This window comes from Colias philodice, chromosome 15 (assembly GCF_061535455.1).
Source record: "Colias philodice isolate Cphi_HAF_F1 chromosome 15, ilColPhil1 Martin Lab GWU primary, whole genome shotgun sequence".
NCBI classification, from domain to species: Eukaryota; Metazoa; Arthropoda; class Insecta; order Lepidoptera; family Pieridae; genus Colias; species Colias philodice.
In genome coordinates, this window is record NC_143100.1 from 10,225,185 (window position 1) to 10,249,338 (window position 24,154).

At 39.7% G+C, this 24,154-nt stretch overlaps 1 protein-coding gene across 6 annotated transcripts in view; it reads right to left on the bottom strand.

Moving 5' to 3' along the window:
* Positions 1-24,154, bottom strand: part of LOC149482484 (CREB-binding protein-like) — a 44,863-nt gene that overhangs the window by 13,225 nt on the left and 7,484 nt on the right. For 3 of the 6 annotated variants that reach the window (XM_089704049.1, XM_089704050.1, XM_089704048.1), the window contains 3 exons: positions 11,613-11,723; positions 11,003-11,321; positions 1,308-1,388 (listed from right to left, as the gene is read on the bottom strand). In XM_089704049.1, the coding sequence (XP_089560175.1) occupies positions 1,308-1,388; positions 11,003-11,321; positions 11,613-11,723 (511 nt within the window). The remainder of the gene's footprint in view (positions 1-1,307; positions 1,389-11,002; positions 11,322-11,612; positions 11,724-24,154) is intronic. The other 3 variants (XM_089704051.1, XM_089704054.1, XM_089704053.1) reach the window with 3 other exon arrangements.

The following is a 24,154-nucleotide window of genomic DNA, read 5'->3' on the forward strand; positions in this document are numbered from 1 at the left end:
AGGATTAAGTTTCTTTCGCCTCTTGGCCAAGTTGTGTAATGTCGCATTTAGTAAACAATCACTTGACGAGAAAATTCATCATATAGTTACAATGTGCACGCAGTGGATTATATCTAAGGTAGTGAGTAGTTTTTCAATTGAAGATCTATTTGAGTCATTAAAAAATAATGGATGATGACGATCGAGTTAGCATTAATAATATTATACAATGGAATTGCCAAAGTTTACGCCCTAAGCTCATTAGTTTGGAATCTTTACTTAATCATGAAAAAATACATGTTGCTGTGTTAAACGAGACATGGCTTATGCGTGAGTCTGATTTGAGAATAAGCGATTATAACATTTTTCGTTCCGATAGAATAGATGGTTATGGTGGAGTAGCTATTCTCACGCATAAGTCTGTTAAGTGTATCTATAGTAGTCATCAAAGTTCGAATGTTGGTTTTGAATTGTTGCATATTTTATTTACTTAAACAATGGAAATTTCACAAGATTGCGGCTCGTTGATGGTGTTCTACAACAATCCACTCCTGATACATCTTTTGTCTCTACAGATTTGGCAACTTTGTTTTCTTGGAAAGTCACTAACGAGTCATTGGGAAGTGACCATTTAATTATAAAGCTGTCATCGTCCACATATGATAGGAGATCATTTATTAAACGTAGAAATTTCAATAATTGTGATTGGGATGCCTATACTTTATTTTTAGAACAATCATTTAATAACTTTAATATTCCCTCAAATTTACAAGACTTTTATGATTTATTTGAACACACTTTGGTATCTGCTGCTGATAGACTAATTCCGTATAAGAAAATACCCCAATTCTTTTGTGATAAGTTTAAACCCAAACCCTACTGGAATGCAGAAGTTTCAAAGGCGGTTGCTGAACGTCGTTTAGCCCTGTCAATTTTTAGAAGCTGTCCTTCTCCTGCAAATCTAGACGTACTCAAAGAAAAGATTTCTAATGCTCAAAGAATTATTCGGGTCGCAAAGAATAAATCTTGGCAGCGCTTTTGTACTTCTATTCATCACTCCACCTCATCTTCGGACATGTGGCGTAAAATGAAGTGGCTTAAAGGGCATCATGTTATATCGACTGGATGCATGGTAAGCAAAGATAGGGCGGAGGCTTTACTTTCAAATCTAGCGCCTATGTACGTGTGCCCTGCACAACCTACCTTTTCGTCCAGGAATACTAAATTAGAATCAGCAATAACTGTTCAAGAACTAGATAATTCTATTAAAAAATCGGATACTGCTCCGGGGTGTGATGACATTTCATTTTCAATGATGCGACACTTACCGCTGGTGGGGAAGCTCTTATTACTTCAATTATACAATGCATTTTTATTAAATGGTTTTGTGCCCTCCCAATGGCGTACAGCTAAGAAAGAAAGAAAGAAAAAACGTTTATTTAATGGCACATAGCCTCACACGTACATAATGAAAAACAATTTATACAATACTTATATGCTACAATACTACTACAATAGGTACTTAAAAATACACATTGAAGTGTGTAGTCTGTGAAGCATGATGCCATTAAAAGGGGAAATCACTCGGTGAACATCTGTGACGTAAAAGAAACGTCACAGCACCGATTTTCAGTGAGCCCCGAGAGCAATAATTCGTCATAATATATTTTTAATTGAAGAAAAGAAAATAAATACAATATTAATAGTATAATGTAAAATATAGACATAATAATATACTATAATATATATACACACATACACGTATTATAATATATTACATATAAATGAATTTAATGCAAGTAATACATTAAGTAGAACCACTAAACAGGATTAGGTAAATTGTTAAATAAATATATAAATAAAAATAAAACAAAGCAATGAAAGTTATAAAGGATTCTGCTACAATAGTCTACTTGATAAGTTGAAAATGGCGTAAACTAGAGATAAGGCTCTTAAAAATACGTGCGATAGCTCATCTGATTCGGAATGACGTCTAGAAAAATGTATCGGAAATGTTTCCAAGGACGGAAGTTCGAAAAAAATTCGTTAGTTAACATTTGTCTCATTTGTTGAAAAATTAACTTTAAGTAAAATTTCCAACGGAAGCAAATTCTTTGAAGTGTTCGGAATACACCATAATTTTTTAAAATTTTTAAATTAATATTTAATACCTTAAAAAAAAATAATTAGTGTGACGTGCTCGGTTTTGAAGCCGCGCGCGCTAACTAAAAATGCCGCGCGGAGGCCTATTTTAAGCGTTAAATTAAAATTATAAATAATGGAGATAGAATTCCGGGAGTCGGGAGATTTTCGTTGGAAATTTACTCCTCTTTAAGAATCTTTTTTCAAAATTTCTGAAATGTTAATAATTTCGGAGTTATTAACAATAAACGAAATACCTATTTTTTTAAACTTAATTTGCCTATAACTTTTGCAATTTTTTGTGTGCTAATAAACATTTCCGATACTGTTATGTATGTCGGGTTGTATGATAATAGAAAGTAATAATTCTCTCGTATGTACTTTATTAATGTAACAATTGTAAAATAGTAATTAACAGAAAGGATTGTATAGAATGCCGTGTAAAATGTAAATTGTAAATCAAAGATGTCTTCCCGAATAACAGTGTTGCCAGGTGGCTCTGTAAGTTGCACAGATTATAAATATCCAATCTATGTCGCCAACACTCTCCCTCGTTATAAATTTAAAGGTTCAATCTATTGGGAGGTTTTCTCATCCTAGTACTACGACGGATTTCAATTCTGGATGGTGTAGGTTCATGTGTATCTGGAATTGTTTCTGGTACAAGGGTTTCTGGTTGGTAATTTCCTGGACTTGCTACTGGCTGTGTAGATGATCTTCTTGGTGTATGTGTTATTACTGTAGGGCTAGGTTGTATGCATTCTTTTTCAGGTGAAGCTGGTGTGGGTGAACTCTCTTGCAGGTGAGTTGGTCGGTAAGTATCTGGTGTATTAATATTCTCACTCAAGCATGATGTCCTTATTATCTGATCAGTATGTCTGTGATGTATCTTTCCATCTACTTCCACCTCGTAATGTAATTTTCCTTTCCTCTCTAATATTCTTCCAAATTTCCATTTGTTACTATCATACATCCTTATTTGTACTCTATCTCCTGGTTTAAACTCTTTGTATATCTTTAATTCTTCATTGTTGCTATCTCTAACTTCTTGTTTTCTTTTCACTAAATCTATTCTTGTTCTATATATTCTTTTAAACATCATTTCTCCTGGACTCTGTCTGTCCTGTAGAACTATTAGGTGTTTTTCTATACATCATTAAAAATCTTTGTAACTTATCTTGTACAGATCCTTCTTCGTTCATCATTGTTTTAAGTTTATTTTTAACCGTTTGTACATATCTTTCTGCTTGACCATTTGTAGATGGGTGAAAGGGTGCTGTAAACTTTGCTTGTATTCCGTTTTCCTTTAAAAATCTTAACATTTCCTCTGATCTAAATTGCCTTCCATTATCAGATACTTGGGTAACTGGTAAGCCAAACGTAGTGTAGATTTTCTTTAAAATATTAATAGTAGCTGTAGCTGTGATAGAAGTAGTAGGTATTACCTCTAACCATTTTGTGTAGGCATCTACCACAATAAGAAAATATTGATTCATGAATGGTCCTGCGTAATCAATATGAATTCTACTCCATGGTTCTTTCGGATATTCCCAGATGTGTATAGGTACTTTAGTAGGGTTGTTTTTCATTAAACAGCATGTTTTACACTGCTTTACCATGTTCTCTATATCTATGTCTATATTTTTCCACCAGACATAGCTTCTGGCTAATGCCTTCATTTTCACAATACCGGTGTGAGCTGTATGTAGTTCTTTTAATATTTGAGGTTGTAACTTTTTAGGTATTACAATTCTTATGCCATAAAATATGCAATTGTTTTGTAGTGAATATTCGTATAGTCTTCCTGTATCTTCTCTTCCTGACTGTATATCTATGTATAATTTCTGTAACTCAGGGTCAGTGGCTGTAGCTTCTCTTATTTCCTTTAATGAAACTGGCATTTCTGCAATTTGATTTAGGTAGAACGCTTCATCGTCTGTCATTGTCTCATTCCTTTCAGTTGTATCTGTATATTGTATTCTTGAAAAATAGTCGGCATTCGCATGTTCTGTAGTCTTCCTTAATCGTATGTCATTTTCTATGTTTTTATTTAATGTAGCTCTGTAGTCGGCACATAGTCGTACCTTTCCATTATGTTTCATCACAGGAACAATTGGTGTACCCCACTGTGAGTATGTAACCTTTTCTAATATGCCTTCTTTTTCTAATCTGTCAATTTCTGCCTCTACTTGATTTTTCAATGCAAATGGTACTGGACGTGGCTTTAAATAAACTGGAACTGCATCTTCTTTCAATTTAAATGCGGCTTGATAATCTTTAATTTCACCTATTTCTTCTGTAAATAATTCTTTATATTCTTCTAATAATGTTTGTAATTTATTTTTGAATTCTTTTTCTGTTATGTCTTGTTCTTCCTTGTATATTGAATTTACTTCAAAATTTAAGTTCAATTTCCTAAGCCATTCTCTTCCAACTACAGTATCTACTTTGCGGTCAATTACAAAGATTCTTCCTTCAATAACTGTGTTCTTATACTGAATATTTAAATTACAAGTTCCTAATGGGTGTATTATTTCTCCTGTATATGTTCTTAGCTTTACTGATGTATCTTTAAGTTTCAAATTATTAAAATATTTTTCATAAAAATTTGTCGAGCATGTAGTAACTGCAGCGCCTGTATCCAGTTCTAAATTATGTATTTTTCCATTTAATTGTAAGGTTATGTTAAATTTATCACTCTGTATGTTATTGTTAAATATCTTATGTATTTCATATATTTCATCTTCCTCGGTGAATTGATCTTGAACTAACTCAATTTGTTTTTGTTCTCTGAAACATACCGATTGTATGTGTCCCTTTTTCTTACATTTCTTGCAAAATAGTTTATGTTTCAAACGACATTGCCTTGCTGTATGGTTTTCCTTCCCACATCGAAAACATTTTATCTCTCTCTTCTTCTCGTTATATGAACTGTATGATTTATTTATATTTTTATCTTTGTATGTATTTATATTTTTAGGTTTATGTATGTTTGTATTATTTTTGAAATAATTTGATTTAGTTGAAATTTTGTTAATGTTTACTTGGCCAGAACACATTTCTTTTGTTTCAGCTTTAGATGTCTCAATCGCCATTGCAATTTTAATTAAATCATCAACCTTTGTAGATGAGCTTTCTTGTAATAATCTTTCTTTTATTTCTGAATTCCGGAGACCTCGTATGAATTGTACTCGCAGATGAGTTTCAAATGTGCTGTGTTGACAGCTTGCACATTGAAAGTTACATTTTCCCCCTAGTTCTTTTAAACCAGCAACATAATTTGCAATACTTTCACATTCGTATTGTTGTCTTAAACAAAATTTGTGCTGTTGGGCTACTTCACCAGGTTCAGGTGCAATATGGTTTTTCAATAATTGTATCAGTTCATAATATGATTTGGTTTTCGGAGAATCAGGTGCTGTAATATTTTGTAAAACTTGATAGTATTTAGGACCAATGCAGTTCAGAAAAATCTGTGATTTTGTTTTATCATTTGTAACTCCTTTTAGGTTAATGTAATTTTCTAACCTCTGTAAATACGATGCGAAACTTTCATTGTTTTCGTCGTATGGTTGTAATGTAATTCCACTCACCGATTTATCCGTATTTTGTAATTGTTGTTGTAATTGCGCTTGTTGTACTTGAATTCCTCGAATAGTTTCTAACATTTGCGATAATACTTGCCCCAATTGCTGTTCCATTTTGCGTATTTGTAATGTATTGTATATTATTATAAAGGAAAAAGGAGGTTGTGAAGCGGGTTATCATCACGGAATGTGGAACCCTTGGAACAAAGGAAAAGGTGTTAGGAGCACATGGGTCAATGTACGCACGATGTTCTTCACTCGATTATTTGTATTGAATTTCCACTTTCTCGTCGCCAATCTGTTAAGCCGGGTCCGCAGCGACAATTTTCTAACAAAACATGTTATCGAAACATGTTACCAAAACATGTTTGCAAAACCGCTCGTCCGCTGCGCCTATTTTTGTTATTGTTTTTATTTCATTTCAAAAATGAGTTCCGACGAAGAAGACGTGGAAGTTGTTTTAGCAATAGTTGATTTAGTTCTCCAAAGAAATAATAAAAATAGGTTCCGGGTCCGACCCTACCTGCAACCTCGTTCCTTCAATATTTATCAAGAACTAAAAATTGATGATAGGTTCGGTATAAAAATTTTTTTTAGATGTTCAGAAAGCGATTTTCAAGAGCTATTGACTATGATTTTACCAGATATAAAATACAAAGTATTTTCTTTATTCCACTCCATCACACACAACAGAAACAAAACAAAGAGAATTGTCACACAAAATCATTGAGATAATATTACTACGTATTGAGGAGACACCACGAACAAAATCTGTGCGCCATTTTTTTGCTCTAACTAAGTTTTAAAAATTATTATCTAGTTAGGTACTTAACGATGAAAGTTATTCCTTTGCACTTTTCCGTATTATTTGTATTATTTGTGCAATATCGTAACACACACGAAGGCATGTTTGATGCGTTTCACTTTAAAACCATTAAAAAATACCGCTCAACATACGTCACATGACGTATGTTGAGTGGAACATAAGTGATGTAGGCGGTGTCGTCTCCATATTAATATTATCTCAATGCACAAAAACGGACGTCAAAGAGAATATAGGCGGACGGACCATAGATAAATTGGACGGACGTCTTCTTCTCGTGAGTGCGAACATAAAATGCGTTCCTTCCCCTCCCCGCAGGCGAACGCGGGGGATGTTATCCATTCGTCTCGGCAAACATGTTATTGTGATTTTGCTAACAAAACTGTTAGGCCACGCCCCTATTCGGTTAGCAAAACATGTTATCGTGTTAGCTAACACGATAACACGTTGCAGGGGACCCGGCTTTATGTATGTCGGGTTGTATGATAATAGAAAGTAATAATTCTCTCGTATGTACTTTATTAATGTAACAATTGTAAAATAGTAATTAACAGAAAGGATTGTATAGAATGCCGTGTAAAATGTAAATTGTAAATCAAAGATGTCTTCCCGAATAACAGTGTTGCCAGGTGGCTCTGTAAGTTGCACAGATTATAAATATCCAATCTATGTCGCCAACAGATACATTTTTCTAGACGTCATTCCGAATCAAATGAGCTATCGCACGTATTTTTAAGAGCCTTATCTCTAGTTTACGCCATTTTCAACTTATCAAGTAGACTACAATCACTACATAGTATAAAACAAAGTCGCTTTCTCTGTCCCTTTGTATGTTTAAATCTTTAAAACTTCGCAACGGATTTTGATGCAGTTTTTTTAATAGATAGAGTGATTCAAGAGGAAGGTTTTAGTATATAATTTATTAGGTTTTAGACAAAGCGGGCGAAGCCGCGGGCGGTAAGCTAGTAGGTATATAAACTTACAACCATGGACGTGAACCCAAGGAAAGCATGTTTCGACGAGTGAAGGCCATCCTAGCTTAAAATTGATTAGTTGGTAGAAGAGGTTACAGTGCAACTAATGCTGATCTAACTGCGTCTGAATAAGATAGTTTTTGTACTTTAATCTAAACGTTGACAACGATTGAATAGGTATTGCGAAACGGAGGCGGCAAGTTATTCCAGCATTTAGTTGCATTGTACTTAAAGCTCCCCCTGAACGCCTCAGTTCGAAACTTATGTAGATACAAGATATACGAAGATGCCCTTGTTTTATATCTTTTTTGTTTTATATCTTTTGTTTGTATCACGTCCCCACGATAATTTATCATGGAGATACTGCGGTGTAGCTGTTTTCACTATTCCAAACAGTAAGGAGGCAAAATGCATGCTACGTCGATTTTCCATATTCAAAGTCTTTGCTTTGTTTAAATAAGGTGAAATATGACTTCTAGGTGGTATTTGCCAGCAAAATCGAGCACATGCATTCTGCACCCGCTGCACTGAATAGCTTGCTTCGTTCTAGCAAATAGACGGTGACCATACACAGTATCTCCATAATTAAACTTGGAGAATCAAAGTATCACACAGACGCATCTTAATGTCCGAACTTAAATACCTTTTCAGGCGATAGTACCTTCAGACGATAGAAACAGTTTGAAACTATTTTACTGATATGCCTTTCAAATCTTAAACCCTCGTCAAAGATGATTCCAAGGTTTCGAACCTCCTTAACGCGCTGTAAGACCGTCCCATTTATAGATACCTCAATACGCTGTTGTTTGTCAAGCTTTTCGATCTGTTGCGGTGTTCCCATGATTATATATTTTGTTTTGGCTGGATTAAGAACTAAAGAATTGTTTTCTGACCATTTATTTATTCGATCCAGGTCAGCACTCAAGTTTTCTAATGCCGATTGTGTTTCACTTGGTGAGAAAGAAATATAAAGTTGAAAGCTAAGATAATTCCTATTCCTAAACCTAACTACGAAGTCAATACTCCGCCTGCATTTCGTCCTATCGCTTTGTTATCGTGCATTTGTAAAATTTTCCATTCAATTTTAAATAAAAGGCTAGTGGCATTTTGAATCGAATGATCTTTTCTCCCATAGTGTTGTTGGTTTCCGTCGTTCTCGCGGTTGTTTTGACAGTCTTACATTTCTTGTGTCTCATATTCAATCAAGTTTTTCAACAGGCGCTGCAACTGTAGCCTGTTTCTTTGATATCAAAAGTGCCTATGATAACTTGGATATAAGTGCTGTGTTAAAAACTTTAGATGAGGTAGAAGCCGGGTCAAAAATTTGTAATTATCTTTGGTCGTATTTAAGTGAAAGGCGTCTCAGGATTGAAGCTGAGGGTGGAGTTGTGACGAGATCTACTGGACGGGGCTTAGCTCAAGGTGACCCAATTTCACCATTGCTTTTTAATGTTGCCACGTATAAAATTTGTAAAAATATTCAGAGTGTTAAAATGTCTCAATATGCCGATGATTTTGTTCTGTTTGCGTCAAATAAAAATTTGTTTAGTGCTGTAGAGGATGTGCAATCTGCGGGAAACATTTTTATTAATTTTCTAAATGGTTTGGGTCTTACAATTTCAACTTCAACAAGTAAAGTGTGTGTTTTCAAAAGGGGAACTAATAGAACGTTAGTAGATTTAAGTTTTGATAACGATTTGTTACCTGTAGTGAATGACGTCAAATATTTGGGCATGTGGTTGGATTGTTCTTTAAGATGGAAGAAACACATAGAGGAGATGGTCATTAAAGTGTCTAGGCATATTAATATTCTGAAAGTATTGGCTGGCCCCGGTTGGGGGATTCATCAAAAACATATAAGACGGCTTTATATTTCTCTCATTCGTAGCCGAATAGATTTCGCTTGTTTTTTATATGATAATTCAGCTAAAAGTTCATTACTCAAATTGGATAAAATTCAAAACCAGGCTTTGCGTGTAATAGGTGGCTATATACGTAGTACCCCTATTCATGTTATGGAGAATGACCTTTGTCTTCCTCCTCTGTTTATTCGAAGAAGGTATCTAGCGGGGAAGTTTTGGTTAAAGTGTAGGTCGTGTAAAAACAGTTTAGCAACTACGGCTCTAAATGAACTGTTTTCACTGAGTTGATCAAGGTTTTGGAATAATAAAAAGCTTCCCCTTCTTGTTCGATCGCAAGCCGGATTATCTTCATTGAGATTACAGAGTTGTGTTCGACTTGAGATGTTCTCGATGGACACTTGGGTTAGTAATGTTAATGTCCAGGATTTTATTTCAGATACCATCCCGTCAGTAGATCGTGCCAAACGCACTTACCATCATCGTACTCTTGAGTCTATTTGTTCCCAATTCATCCTTACTAAATATGGAGCACACCACAAAATTTACACTGATGGCTCTAAATGCGCAAGTAGTGGTGGTGCGGCCGTGTTGGATTCATTTCTTGGATGCAGCCTTAAGTTCAAAGTTGATTCAGAGATATCCATTATGCATATGGAATTGATTGCTATCGCGGAAGCGTTGGCTTATATTCAATCTTTAAACTTCGGACGTTTTGTCATTTTAACTGACTCTAAAAGCTCATTGCAACATTTGGCTCGCGGTGCCTCTCAAGTGAGAGGAGTACCGATTGCCTATAAAATTTTAGAGTTAATTTTGAACTTAAAAGCTATTAATAAGGAAATAATCTTACAATGGATCCCTTCTCATATTCAGCTCAAAGAGAACGATGAGGTTGATTTATTAGCCAAACAAGCAGCAATAGATGGGGTACCCTTGGAGGTCACTCCATTGTACTCGGATCATTTTAAATATGTGAGTGATAAATGTTTATCCGATTGGCAGGAATATTTTGATGAAAGATCGCGGGAGAAAGGAATTTGGCACAGAACAATTCAACCACATGTACCTCGGTACCCATGGCTTGATGAGATTGTATGCGATAGGAGGACGTTGACAACTATTTTAAGATTACGTTCGGGACATATTCCATCGAATAAGTTTGCACATTTAATGCAGAAAGCCGATTCTCCGTTGTGCAATGATTGTGGTATTGTAGAAGATGTGCAGCATATTCTCATGGAGTGTGTTCGGAACGCGCAATTTAGACAACAAAATGATATCTTCCGCTGTATTAACAATGTCGGTTGTGTGAACAGCATTCTCACTTGTCCCTCGTCGGCAGAGGTGCGGGTGCTGGTCAGACTGACCGATGTTGGATTACAAAAATGATTGTATTGTTTTTTGTAGTTTGTATTTATATCTAATATAGTTTTATCCCGGAAATCCCACGGGAACGGGAACTATGCGGGTTTTCCTTTGAAACGCGGGCGAAGCCGCGGGCGGAAATCTAGTTTTTTATATTTAAGTGTTAATTGTTATTGGAATTGACGACGTGGTCGCTAAGCGACAAAGTCCCTTGGAAAATAAAGAATTAAAAAAAAAAAAAAAAAAAAAACAATAACTATAAATCCATACCTTATCCGACGACGCGACCACCCTGATATGCACTTCGCCAGCACCAGCCTCTTTTTTTTTAAGATAATTATTCACTCTAGTCTCAATAAATATGCCGAGTTTCGACGTCGGCAGTTTCTTAGCGCTGAACTTGTTATCTTTCCGTTTGGCCCCCTTCTTCTTCAAACAATTATCACAGCAGAAGCCTTGAGGCCAAATCGAGTCGTGGTGCAGCACGCATATCTGATGCTGCTTCCTCCCGCAATCTGTACACACTACGAAGGGCTCTTGTTCCAGATGGTCATTCTTCATTTCTTTGAACTGATCTTTTTTGATTGCGCTGAAAAGTAATTTTGTTTTATTATTCTGTCAAGAGTCATACAAGGTAAGAAGTATATTTCTAGTTTTTTAAATGTACTAAAGAAAATTTATTCAATATTTACATAGCGAAAATGATGACTATTTTCATTCGGTAACAACAACATAAATAGTGCTGAACGCAACATTATTAAGAATATTATTTAATATTGAATCTTACGAAAGTAAAATTTAATGAATCAATTTCTCAATAAAATATATAACAATTTACACCTTGTAATAATAACATTAAAAGATGTCGGTATATACTCACGTCTGCGGCTGCAGCAGGTCGTCGCCGAGCGTGACGGTGTCGCCCTGGATGTCGTTGAAGCATTTCTGGCAGAAGGTGTATCTATCGGACACAACCCCATATGCTTTAAGACTGTTTGTGCAATCCCAGTGAGCCGTGACGTGAGATGTGAAGCGTGACACTTGACAGGAGCGTGCGGGGGGCGTGGACGGGCCAAAACAAATTAGTAAGCGATAAGCACAGAGCAAGTAATATACAAAGAGAATACAAATACTATAATATAGGCGATGAGAACATAAAGGGGATTAGTTCCGTGGCGCTTTGGCTCGGGACCTGCAGTAATACATACACCCCGAACCAACACACACAGTTAAAATGTACACACGTCAACTTTGAACCCCATACAAAGCTTCGAATGTAGACTTCTGACTTAGTAAATAGTACACAGTTATTGCTACAGGTCCATTGTTATATACAAGCCAAAGTAAGAGGACATAGTGACAATTAGAAATGGTAGATTGTATGAGCTGTTGATGTCCAGTATAAGTGTATTTTTATAGTAAGACAATTATACTGTATTTGTTGATATTGCCATGAAAGCAACAGAAAGCCTTGTAACATAGATATACAGGACAAGAGTTCAGACAACACTCATTATGCATTCTTCATTACAATATATTATGCAGGGTAAGAAACACAGATTTAATAAAGTTTTAAATATTGTTAAGAATTAAATGGCAATTATTTTATGAAGAATACACTTTTCCCCTAAGTATAGACAATATTTTAGTTTAGTACACATACACATTTCAAACAGGATATCATACAAGCTTCATGAATGCACAAAAATGCCCACTTAAATAAGATTTTCTGATAAATTTTTACTAGCCACATTTTAAAATTTACAAAAGAAGTCTTAAAATACAGTGTTAGTTCATGTTCTGGGGCTATTATTAATTAAACTTTACAAAAAATATAAACAATCAATAAATTCACATAGTTTTCAACATAATGTAGAAAACGAATAATTTCCCTATCTATATTAAAAATTATAGACATAGGTCGTCACAGGTATGGGGTACGCCACTGCCAGCAGGCAGAAATGATAACTCAGGGGTGGATGTCAGTTCTTTACTAATAAAATACTTATACAAAGGTTGTGGATCAGTGGTCGCCTTTCCACACAAGGTCACAATACACTATATTATGAGAATGCACACAAGATCAAGTTAGGGTTTGCGCGGGAAACGTTAAAGTTAGGCGTAGTATCGCGTTCGCGGTTTATCCTCGACTGCCATAACGGCTGCACGTGCGGGAGACGCGCCGGCCGTTATAGAGGGGCGCGGGAGGTGAGGTGAACCTTATTGGCAAGCGTCCCGGCTGCACGTGCGGGAGACGCGCCGGCCGTTACAGAGGGGCACGGGAGGTGAGGCGAACCTTATTGGCAAGCGTCCGCGAGAGGCCCTTGTGGGTAAGACACGGGTACCTACAAGACTACGGTTTACTATATACTCCCCCTCTAGTTCAGGTGTACGCCCTCGTTCCTAGACTAGCTGCTCTTTTACCTTCTTCGGTCGTCCGCGTTTCTTGACGGGGTTAACAGGTTCCGGCGGAGTATCATCGTTACTAATGAACGGGGTCAAATCTTGAACATGGTATTTCCCTATAATCCCGTGAGGCAGCTCCATACGCGCAATGTTGTACGTCGTAGGGCTTATCTTCTTGGTGATGACGTAAGGACCATCGCGTCTCGGCATAAATTTTGCAGTGAGTGCCTTTGAACCTTTGCTCAAGAGGTGCGATTTTAGTAGCACCTTATCACCCACCTTGTATTCTACCCGCCGACGCGACTGGTCGGCGTATTCTTTCGCCTTGTCCTGTTGCTTCTCGACTCGTTCTCTGATCGCCGACAACGAGCTGAGGAATCGTCGTAAGTAGGGTGTTATTTGTGGAACAAAGTTATCTTTGTCCAGTATGGCACGTTGGTCATGTGTTGCTTCCGAAGGTGACCGCAGCTCTCTTCCGAATGTCAGGTACGCCGGTGTTGTTCCTGTTGTACGGCAAACGGCACTATTCAGAGCAAATCTGATCACTGGCAAGTTCTTGGGCCAGGTACTATGGTCTCCTTCAACCAATCGTGCTAACTGTGCCTTAAGATCGCGGTTTTTCCTTTCTGCTGGGTTGGCTTCTGGGTGGTACAGTGGCACCAAGTTCTGTGTCACACCCAAGACTGACATACATTGACGCATGACTGCCGAAATGAACTGAACTCCGTTGTCGGATATGATCCGACGAGGCAACCCAAACCGCATGAAGAATTCTTCGATGAGGACACGTGCGCAGGCTTCAGTTGTAGCATCCTTAAGCGCGTATAGTTCTACCCATCTTGTGGCCGTGTCTTCAACGAGCAATATCCACCGTTCCCCTTCCTCTCCTTCCGGTAATGGGCCGAATAGATCTATGGCCAACACCTCGTTACGTTGATTCATGACGGGCGTCTGGAGGAGGCCTGGAGGCTTGTTATTGGTGGCCTTGTATCGTTGGCATTGAACGCAGGCTTTCACGTAGTCGGCTATTAACCTGCGCATTCCTGTGAAGAAGTATAGCTGTGATACTTTCTTGTAAGTATTGTCAATACCAGGATGCCCTGCTACTGCAGAGTCATGACATTGCTTCAAGATGTCTTGCTGTTGACCAGCTGGAACTACGAGTTGTGGTGATTCACTGTCCGAGTCGGGGTTATACCGGTACAAGACTCCTTGATCCATCATATATCCCCGCTCTGTCCATCGCTGGGCTGCGACTTCATCGGTGGCTTCGAGCTCCTTGACAATCTTCTCCAGTTCTGGATCTGCCAGCTGTTCCTGTCTCAACAGATCCGGTTTCTTCACAGGTACGTCTATTATTACAGAGCAAATGCCGCATTGATCGCGGGTTTCTCCTGAGCAGATCGGCCTACTTAGTGTGTCGGCCACAACATTTGCTTTACCTGGAGTATACTGGAATTGTATATCAAACGACTGGAGTTTGAGAGCCCACCGCACTAGCCGACCGGTTGGTGATTTTAAGGTCAGCAGCCAGCGGAGTGGTTGGTGATCACTTCCTATAATAACGGGTTGCCCATCGAGGTATGATCTGAAACGTTCGACTGCCCATACCACCGCCAGAGCTTCACGCTCGGTGGTAGAGTAGTTTCGTTCCGCTGAGGTAAGGAGTCGACTCGCGTACTCAATTGGTCTTTCCTTTTTTAACTCCCCCTGAAGTAACACAGCTCCTAAAGCGTAATTATTGGCATCCGTTCGTAATATAAAAGGCCGACTAAAATCAGCTTGGATCAAAATTGGGGCTGAAGTCAGCAACCGCTTGAGCTCATTGAAAGCTTGTAATTGAGCTGCACCCCAAGTCCATGGTTGGTTCTTTCGTGTCAAACGCGTTAATGGTTCAGCCACTTGGGAAAAGTTAGGAATGAATTTCCTAAACCACGAGCACGTTTGAAGGAAAGTTCTCATATGCTTGAGATTTGCCGGTTCCTTCATTTCGAGTACAGCGCTAACCTTATCATTGTCGATGGAGACGCCTTCCTGTGTGATTATGTGTCCAAGGTACTTTACTCTCTCCCTTGCAAAAACACATTTCTCTCTATTTACATGGAGGTTATATTCAGTCAAGCGCTCGAAAACTGCCTCGAGGTCTTTGAGATGCTGTTGGAACCCACCTGAGATTATCAGAAGGTCATCTAAGTAGGCTAACAGGACTACGTCCTTTAAAGATGCGCAGGAGCGGAGGCGGTCGATCAGCCGCTGGAATGTGGCCGGCGCGTTCTTGAGGCCGAAAGGCATGCGCTTAAAGCGATATATGCCGAGCGGAGATATGAAGGCTGTCTTATCCCTGTCTTCTACCTGGACGCTCACTTGCCAGTACCCAGATCTGAGGTCCAGCGTGCTCATGAAGCAGTTCCTTTTTGTTGATTGCAGGAGCTCATCAATTAGTGGCATAGGGTACGTGTCCGATTTGGTAACAGCGTTCAGGCGCCTGTAATCTACACAGAACCTGACGCCACCACGAGCCTTAGGTATCATCAACGCTGGAGCGCACCATGCGGACTCGCACTCTTCAATAATATCTTCCTGCAGCATTTTCTCAATTTCTTTTTTCATCACCTCTTTCTTCGCGGGATTCAAACGGTATGGGGGCACTGCTATCGGTGGGTGTTCACCTGTATCTATACGGTGCTCCGCGAAAGGAGTAGGAGCTCCCCCTAGACGGAAAATGTGCGCGTGCCTAACAAGAATCTGAGCGAGTTCGTCTCGTTCTGCTGACTCCAGCTGAGTGCCCTCGTCCTCCCGGAGAACATTTGTGGAGGCACACGTAGTGCCGCGCGAAGTTGGTTCAAAAAATAGCGTATGTTTAACGCGATGATTGTTGTCAAAATACCATATTTTCTTGGAGAAATTAATAACGACGCCCATAGCCCTAAGGAAATCTATGCCGAGTAATGTCTCGTTGTCGCCGGACTCAGGGAAAATAAGAAATGGTATTGTGATGATAACGTGTTCCAACCGCACCTGCAACGTGGTAGTGAGAACGTTCATTTCACGTGCGTGGCCATCGGCGAGTTTAATTTGCCTCGTCGAGGGCGTGAGCGGGTGGCCTTTGCGTAGAAGGAGAGCATATAGTGTGTAACCGGCAATACAGTGTTTCGCGGCAGTATCAATTAAAGCTGTACCATTTACTCCCAAAATCTCGATTTTGAAAATGGGACGTAAGTCGCGACGTTTGACGGGCCTATCGCCGACGCTACATGCCAACAAGTCGTCATCGTCCTTAACACGCACATAATTATCATCATAACAATATATTAAATTCACATCATCAGTAACGTTATTGTTTCTTTCATCCGTTGATTTTTGCGAACAATCTGACTTATTACAGGTTTTATATTTTGAAAATTTATTACATATAAAATCCGACTTAATACACTTTTGGTTAATATGCGAACCAATCGGATGAGCATCGTGATCATGATTGTTGTATGTATCGTTCGCGAATAAAATGTCCGATTGACAGAACTCATTTTCATAAGGAATACCGGTCAGCATTTCACTATTAAAATAGTCATTGTTCACTGTATTAAACGAACGATTTTGAAAGTCACGATCGCGCACAGGTAATTCGAGACTATAGAACTTTTCCGATTTATTTACGTAATTTACGGCACTTTCACTCGCGTTATTATTATGACTGTAAGACTCACCTCTGTCCTCTAACTTACGACACTGTTCACGTCGGTGACCGTAGCGCTTGCAGTAGGTACAGTAGGGACGTGCATGACCCGAGCCGGAGGCCGAGGTCGTCGGAGGAGCCCGAGGTGTCGCGTTCACGCCAGGCGCTCCGCGCGCTTGCGGCTGCGGCGGCGCGGGCGCGTGCAGGGCTGCGGCGGCGCGGTGCGGCGGCGGCGAAACAGAGGCCGCAGGCCGCGCGCGCATCGCGGGCGCGCCTCGTGCCTGCGCTTCGCCGCCAGCGGAGGGAGCCGGAGCGGCGCGGAAAGTACTCGCGCCGGCGGACGGCGATGGCCTCGCTGTTGATGCTCGTCGTACCTCTTCTCCCATGGAGTCTTCAATATTTCTCGCGTGTTTTAGTAATTCGGCGAATGTCGTAAACTCCTCTCTGCGGAGTCGTTTTCTTATACGAATGTTTAACAGGCCGTATATCATATCTAGTTTCACTTTTTCCGTTAAGTCACTCGGTGGCAACCTTGCCAACAAGGCGCGAGCTTTCGCCACGAACACATCTGTATTTTCTTTCCCTTGTTCGTTTTCGAACAAGTCGCGGTATATTCTGTGGGGCGGCCGTCGGTCGCCGTAAGCGCTTCTTAAGTTAAATACGACCTCGTCCCACGTAGATATTTGATTCTTAATGCCTTGCCACCAGGTGGCCGCATCATACGTCAACAACATTGACATCCCTTTAATTGCGTTGGTATCAGCCACGTTGGCGCACTCTTTGTAGCTTTCCACTGCGTCTATGAATCCTTCTATCGATTCGTTCGGTGCGCCGCTAAATACCGCCTTATGCTAGGCATCCACTAGGCGGATCGGGCCGGGCCGCATCGCAACGCAAAAATACGCCGGCCTATGTTTTGTATGAAACATCGTCCATTAGCGACGGATCGGGTCGGGGCGGGCCGCAACGCATTGGCGGATATCGCTTCGCAGGCGGATTTCTGCCGGCGGTGCGCTGCGGCCCGGCCCGCCCCGACCCGTCTAGTGGACGCAGGCAGGCGGATGTGAGCGGCGAGCGTCTGTTAGATAAAATCCGCCTAGGCGGTCCGCCGCGCCCCGTACAGGTGGACGCAGGAGCAAACAGCGCGTCCATTAGAGACGGCCCGTTGCGATGCGACCCGCCCCGATCCGTCTCTAATGGACGCCTAGCATTACACCGCGCAAAATTACCGTTCTCGGCCGTCGGCGCGGGAGTCGAGGTCATTGCACGGTTTCCCATAACACTATCCAGGATTTCTTTTATCGCATTTGTTTGTGTTCTCTGAAGACCTTCCAGGAGCATGGAAACACTCTGCGAGTATGTTGCGTCAGCGAAGTGAGGGGCGGGGGGGGGGGGGTTGGGGAATGCGTGTTGCCAATGCCAAAATGTCTGGAAAACACTTGTCTTTGAACAAATACTGACCGACCATTCACCTATTCTGCTATGTATTTCTGGAGTAAATATTAAAAGATGCTTTGCAGAAAACAAAACGTACCATAAAACAACAATGGATTTTATGGTTATGGAAAAATCATTATCGAAGGAAACATGGCAGGAGTTATATGAAATTAGTGATGCAAATGTTGCTGCTGATTTGATGATACAAAAACTCTCGTCCTTTATAATTCAACATACCCAAACAAAAATAGTAAACAGGAAGCTAAAACCTTTGAAACCTTGGATTACTGTAGGCGTAGTTAGGTCGATAAGGAAGAGAAACAAATTACACATGAAGGTTAAAAAGGCACCAGATAATATAAATCTAAGAGATAGGTATATTAAATATAGAAATGTCTGCAATAATATCATAAAATCACTTAAAAGGAAATATTATAAGGATCAACTTCTCAAAAGTAAAGGAAATATTAAAAAAACATGGCAAATAATTAAAGATGTCTGCAATTTGTCAAAACGAAAAGATCCTTCTAGAGAACTTCTACGAACAGATAACAACCCGATCGGGTCATTGAACAATGTTAACGCATATTTTACCTCCGTTGGTAGCTCGCTGGCAAATCTTACTCTGCAAAAATTAAACACGACACAATATGAACTCTCTGCCCACTGTAAAAAATCAAATTCACCACTCAATTCCATGTCGCTTCTCCCAACTGAACCAGTTGAAGTGAGAAATGTTATTCTCAGCCTAAAACCCCATAGCGCTCCTGGCTGGGATAATATTCCCGCTAATATACTTATAAAATTTGTAAATTTTCTAGCCGAACCCTTTTGTTTTTTGTGCAATTTAAGTCTGGAAACTGGAGTGTTTCCATCAGCCATTGTTAGCCCAATTCATAAAAGTGGAGATAAAACCAATCCAACAAATTATAGACCCATTTCTTTAATTTCAACACTATCTAAAGTCCTAGAGAAACTTGTGAAAAGAAGATTAATGAGGTTTCTGGAGAGCAACAATATTCTCAGTGTCAACCAGTTTGGCTTTAGAGAACGAACTTCAACTGAAGATGCAGTCCTGTCACTGAGTTCAAAAATTGTTCATTACCTAGACAATGGGTACAAGTGTTTAGGAGTTTTTCTCGATCTGCAAAAGGCATTCGACACAGTATCCATTCCCATCCTTCTGAAAAAGCTGGAGAATGTAGGCATAAGGGGAATCACGCTTGATTGGTTCTCTGACTTATTGGGTAGAAGGCAGTCTGTAAAGGTAGAGGGCCATGAAAGTGACTGTCTAGAATGCACATATGGCGTCCCGCAAGGTAGTACTTTGGGACCTATCCTTTTTCTTGTTTATATCAACGAACTATGTGATATCACCTTACCTGGACTGGATCTTCTTTTGTTTGCTGATGACACTGTTTTACTAGTTCATGAAAAGTCTTGGAGTACTGTGGCAGAGCTTGCTGAAAAATGTCTTTCTGTAGTGACCTGTTGGCTCGAAAATAGTCTGCTGTCAATAAATACTAGTAAAACTAAATACATGTGCTACAGTATGACATCTAAAGGTGCCGCAAGTCAAGACATGATTATTAAAATACATACCTTTCCATGTAACCGTAGTAATTATGTGGCCCCCTGCAATTGTTCCACACTCTTGCGGGTTAATACAATTAAATACCATTCCGAGTCGGAGTCCATTCCACCATTCCACCTGACTCCGACTTTCCAGGGTGTATCCGTGCCGATAACCAACCACCTCGAGCTTCTTGGCATTACCCTGACGCCTACTCTGAACTTTGGTTCGTATATAGAATCCAAAGCCCAAGTAGCCTCAAAAAAGCTTGGAATTCTGGCGAAGGTGAGACAGTATTTCAGCCCGGGACAGCTGCTCAACCTTTATCAAGCACAAGTCCGATCGTGCATGGAGTACTGCTCTCACCTCTGGGACGGATCCGCCAAGTACCAGCTGGAGGCGCTTGAGGCGATAGAGAGGCGTGCCAAGAGGCTAATAAACGACGATGAGCTAGTAGGCAAAAAACTCCAGAGCCTCGCCCACCGTCGCAGAGTGGCAAGTTTATCGGTATTTTATCGGATACACTTTGGTGAGTGTTCGTTCGACCCGTTTTTCCTTCGATCGTCGAGGCGCACAGACTCTAGGCATCGCCATATGGTGGATGTTCCATGTACCCGGACAAAGCGGTTCGGATCGACATTCTTCATCCGAACCGCGAGGGACTGGAACATGCTTCCTGAGTATGTGTTCCCCGACGAGTACAATATGGGGGTCTTCAAGCGAAGAGTGAACGGGTACCTTCTAGGGAAGCGCGCTCCATCATAGGCCACATCTCAGCTTACCATCAGGCGAGATCGTGGTCAAGCGCTTCCCTATCACACAATAAAAAAAAAAAAAAAAAAAAAAAAAAATACCTAGGTGTTGAGATTGATGATAAATTGAATTGGACTTCACATATTTCAAAACTTACTTCAAGAATACGTCAGCTAATTTATATCTTTAATAATTTAAAATCTGTGGCAGAACAAAATCTAGTGATATCTACTTATAAAGCTTTGTGCGAATGTATTATAAGATATTGTATATGTGCTTGGGGTAATGCATCCAAATCCCTCCTTATATTAGTAGAGCTCGAGCGTGCTCAGAGAGCATTACTCAAAGTTTGTCTTAAACTTCCATGTAGTCACCCAACAACCGATGTATATAAAAAAGCCAATGTACTAAGTATAAGAAAGCTGTTCATTTTTGAAATCTTACGTCGCTACCTTAAAAAAGATGTTCCACACTTACCGGAAAGTAACAAACGTGTCGATCGGTGTCCGTTTCCTATAACAAAATCAAAATTCGCACAGAAACAGTACAAAGTAGTTGCACCTCGACTATACAATAAAATTAATAAGGAAATTAAAATTAAAAAATTAAATAATCATAAAATAAAAAAATGTATACTTACGTGGCTAGAGAAGTTTGACTACGACGAAATTGAAACCTTGCTAGGATCTATAATTTAAGCGTGCTTAAAGAAAGGAAATAAAAATTATAATAATAAATAAATATTATAATATTGATATACTTCACACATAAAAGCACATCTTACACGCACACACACACACACACACACACACAAACACTCACACACACACACATACTCACACTCACACTCACTAACACATACACACACAAACATTAAAGCGCTTTCCACCTTTACTTGTAATTTTTGAAATTTTCTTTTGTATAACGTAGGTATACTGTTAAGAATTTAATGGGAGAAGCCACTGGCTCCTGAGACACAGTATTTAACTAATTCAGGAGCCTATGGATTCATATATAAGCTGTACCTATTTATTTATGTCAATAAAGTTATTATTATTATTATTAGCACACGGAGATAAATACCAACAAAAAATATTAAAAGATGTTGCATCATCCCCCTCGCCGCCATGCTGGTACTCCTGTTGTTGCTGATGCGCGTCGTCTCTGTTGCCATGTCTGGTACGCGTCATTACGGATAGTTCGTACGAATTCAACTACACAACACGAATCGTTTAATCACTAATCCACCCACTGTTGGGACGCCAGATATAGACATAGGTCGTCACAGGTATGGGGTACGCCACTGCCAGCAGGCAGAAATGATAACTCAGGGGTGGATGTCAGTTCTTCACTACATAGTATAAAACAAAGTCGCTTTCCCTGTCCCTATGTCCCTATGTCCCTTTGTACGCTTAAATCTTTGAAACTACGCAACGGATTTTGATGCGGTTTTTTTTAATAGATAGAGTGATTCAAGAGGAAGGTTTATATGTATAATAACATCCATTAAATAGTGGAGAAGTACTGTTATTTTTGAGGTTTCTAATGTGATGTCGTAAAAAATTACATTTTTTCCGCTTACATTGCAAACGCAGGCTGAACCCTACGAGTTTTATCAAAATAATGTACTAAGTATTATACACATTGAAAAGGTCTACAGAAAAGTCCGCGATGGTATATGTCTATCTCTTATGGATAACCCACAATAACTTTTTTTTGTCATTTACTTTTTACGACAAATAATGGCTAATTTTCGATGCGATTTTAACCAATACAGCATTAATCCTTAGCCAATTAAATACCTTGAATACATTGTTCATTTAATATAGATCTATATGGCCCTTACACCGTATGATTTAAGTGAATATTTTCGGAGATATTACAGATTTAAAAATTACGGGACGTACCGTTTGCGGCGGTACCGGCCGGCCGCCCGGCTATCTATTTTATAACCGTGCGAAGCCGGAGCGGGCCGCTATGTTTTTATATACAACGTTCACAGTTTTTCTGTAGTGTATTTAGTATCAGCATTGCACCCGTGCGAAGCCGGGGCGGGTCGCTAGTTACTAATAAAATACTTATACAAAGGTTGTGGATCAGTGGTCGCCTTTCCACACAAGGTCACAATACACTATATTATGAGAATGCACACAAGATCAAGTTAGGGTTTGCGCGGGAAACGTTAAAGTTAGGCGTAGTATCGCGTTCGCGGTTTATCCTCGACTGCCATAACGGCTGCACGTGCGGGAGACGCGCCGGCCGTTATAGAGGGGCGCGGGAGGTGAGGTGAACCTTATTGGCAAGCGTCCGCGAGAGGCCCTTGTGGGTAAGACACGGGTACCTACAAGACTACGGTTTACTATAAAATATATATATCCGACAACGCGGTCTTTCACTTTTACATTATCAAGAACAAAATATGTAACTATTGAATCACGGATCGTGTTCATCATTATAGTGCATGTTAAAGTTTCCCATTAAATTAGGCTTCATTGCACTTGACTAGATGGTGCGCTCGATTTACCCCGTCTCGGGTTACGGCGTAATGTCGCATTGTCTTTAGACAGCGTTGGATATCGGCGCCTATGTCTTAGAGCTAGCGCGCACCACGACTTTATGCAGCGTGATTATTTTATCGCAGAAATACAACGTATGAGTTACTATGAAAATGCGCGCACATGCGATTAGATAATCGCAGCGATTTTAAAATTGTGATTTGTCACATTTTGCTGCGACTGCTCGCGACGCGATTGTCGCGAAAATGAAATGCAGAATATAAAATTGTATGGTACTGCGCGCACTACGATAATAAAATCGCACACTCGGGCCCGGCCGGCACTTCACTTGTGTTTCGTCTGTCCAACAGTAAACATCGTAGTGGTATAGGTACTGTTTGGTAAACATAAACTCAGTAATCTGTCAAAAGTTTCAATTTATTTATTTAACACTTTATTGTGCAAGAAACAAAATATACATAAATCTTACAATAATAAAAAATAATAAAAAAGCACAAAGGGCAGCCTTTTGGCGGAATTTTCATTCTATAATAGCCAAATAATTTTTTGGGATACATCCATATCAGAAATACAATGAATATGGATATCCATACATGGAAGTTCATTGTATCCATACTAATATTATAAATGCGAAAGTAATTCTGTCTGTCTGTCTGTTACTCAATCACGCCTAAACTACTGAACCAATTTGCATGAAATTTGGTATGGAGATATTTTGATACCCGAGAAAGGACATAGGCTACCTTTTATTGCGAAATAATAATATGTACCACGGGCGAAGCCGGGGCGGACCTCTAGTTTCTGATAAAGGAAACCTTGGACAATTCTATCTGCTGTAAAAGGATGAGTCCAATATTGAAGAATTTTCTTTTTTTTTTTCTTCTTATCCTCCGAAGTAGTAAATAAAGACAAGCAACTTGTACGAAATCCATGATGAAAGTGAGTAATGATCACTATTAAATTATCGCTGTGCGCGCACCGTACTCTCTGCGATTTTCTACAGCGCGATTTTGAAATCGTGTCGCAAAAATTAAAATCGTGGTGCGCGCTTGGCCTAAGGC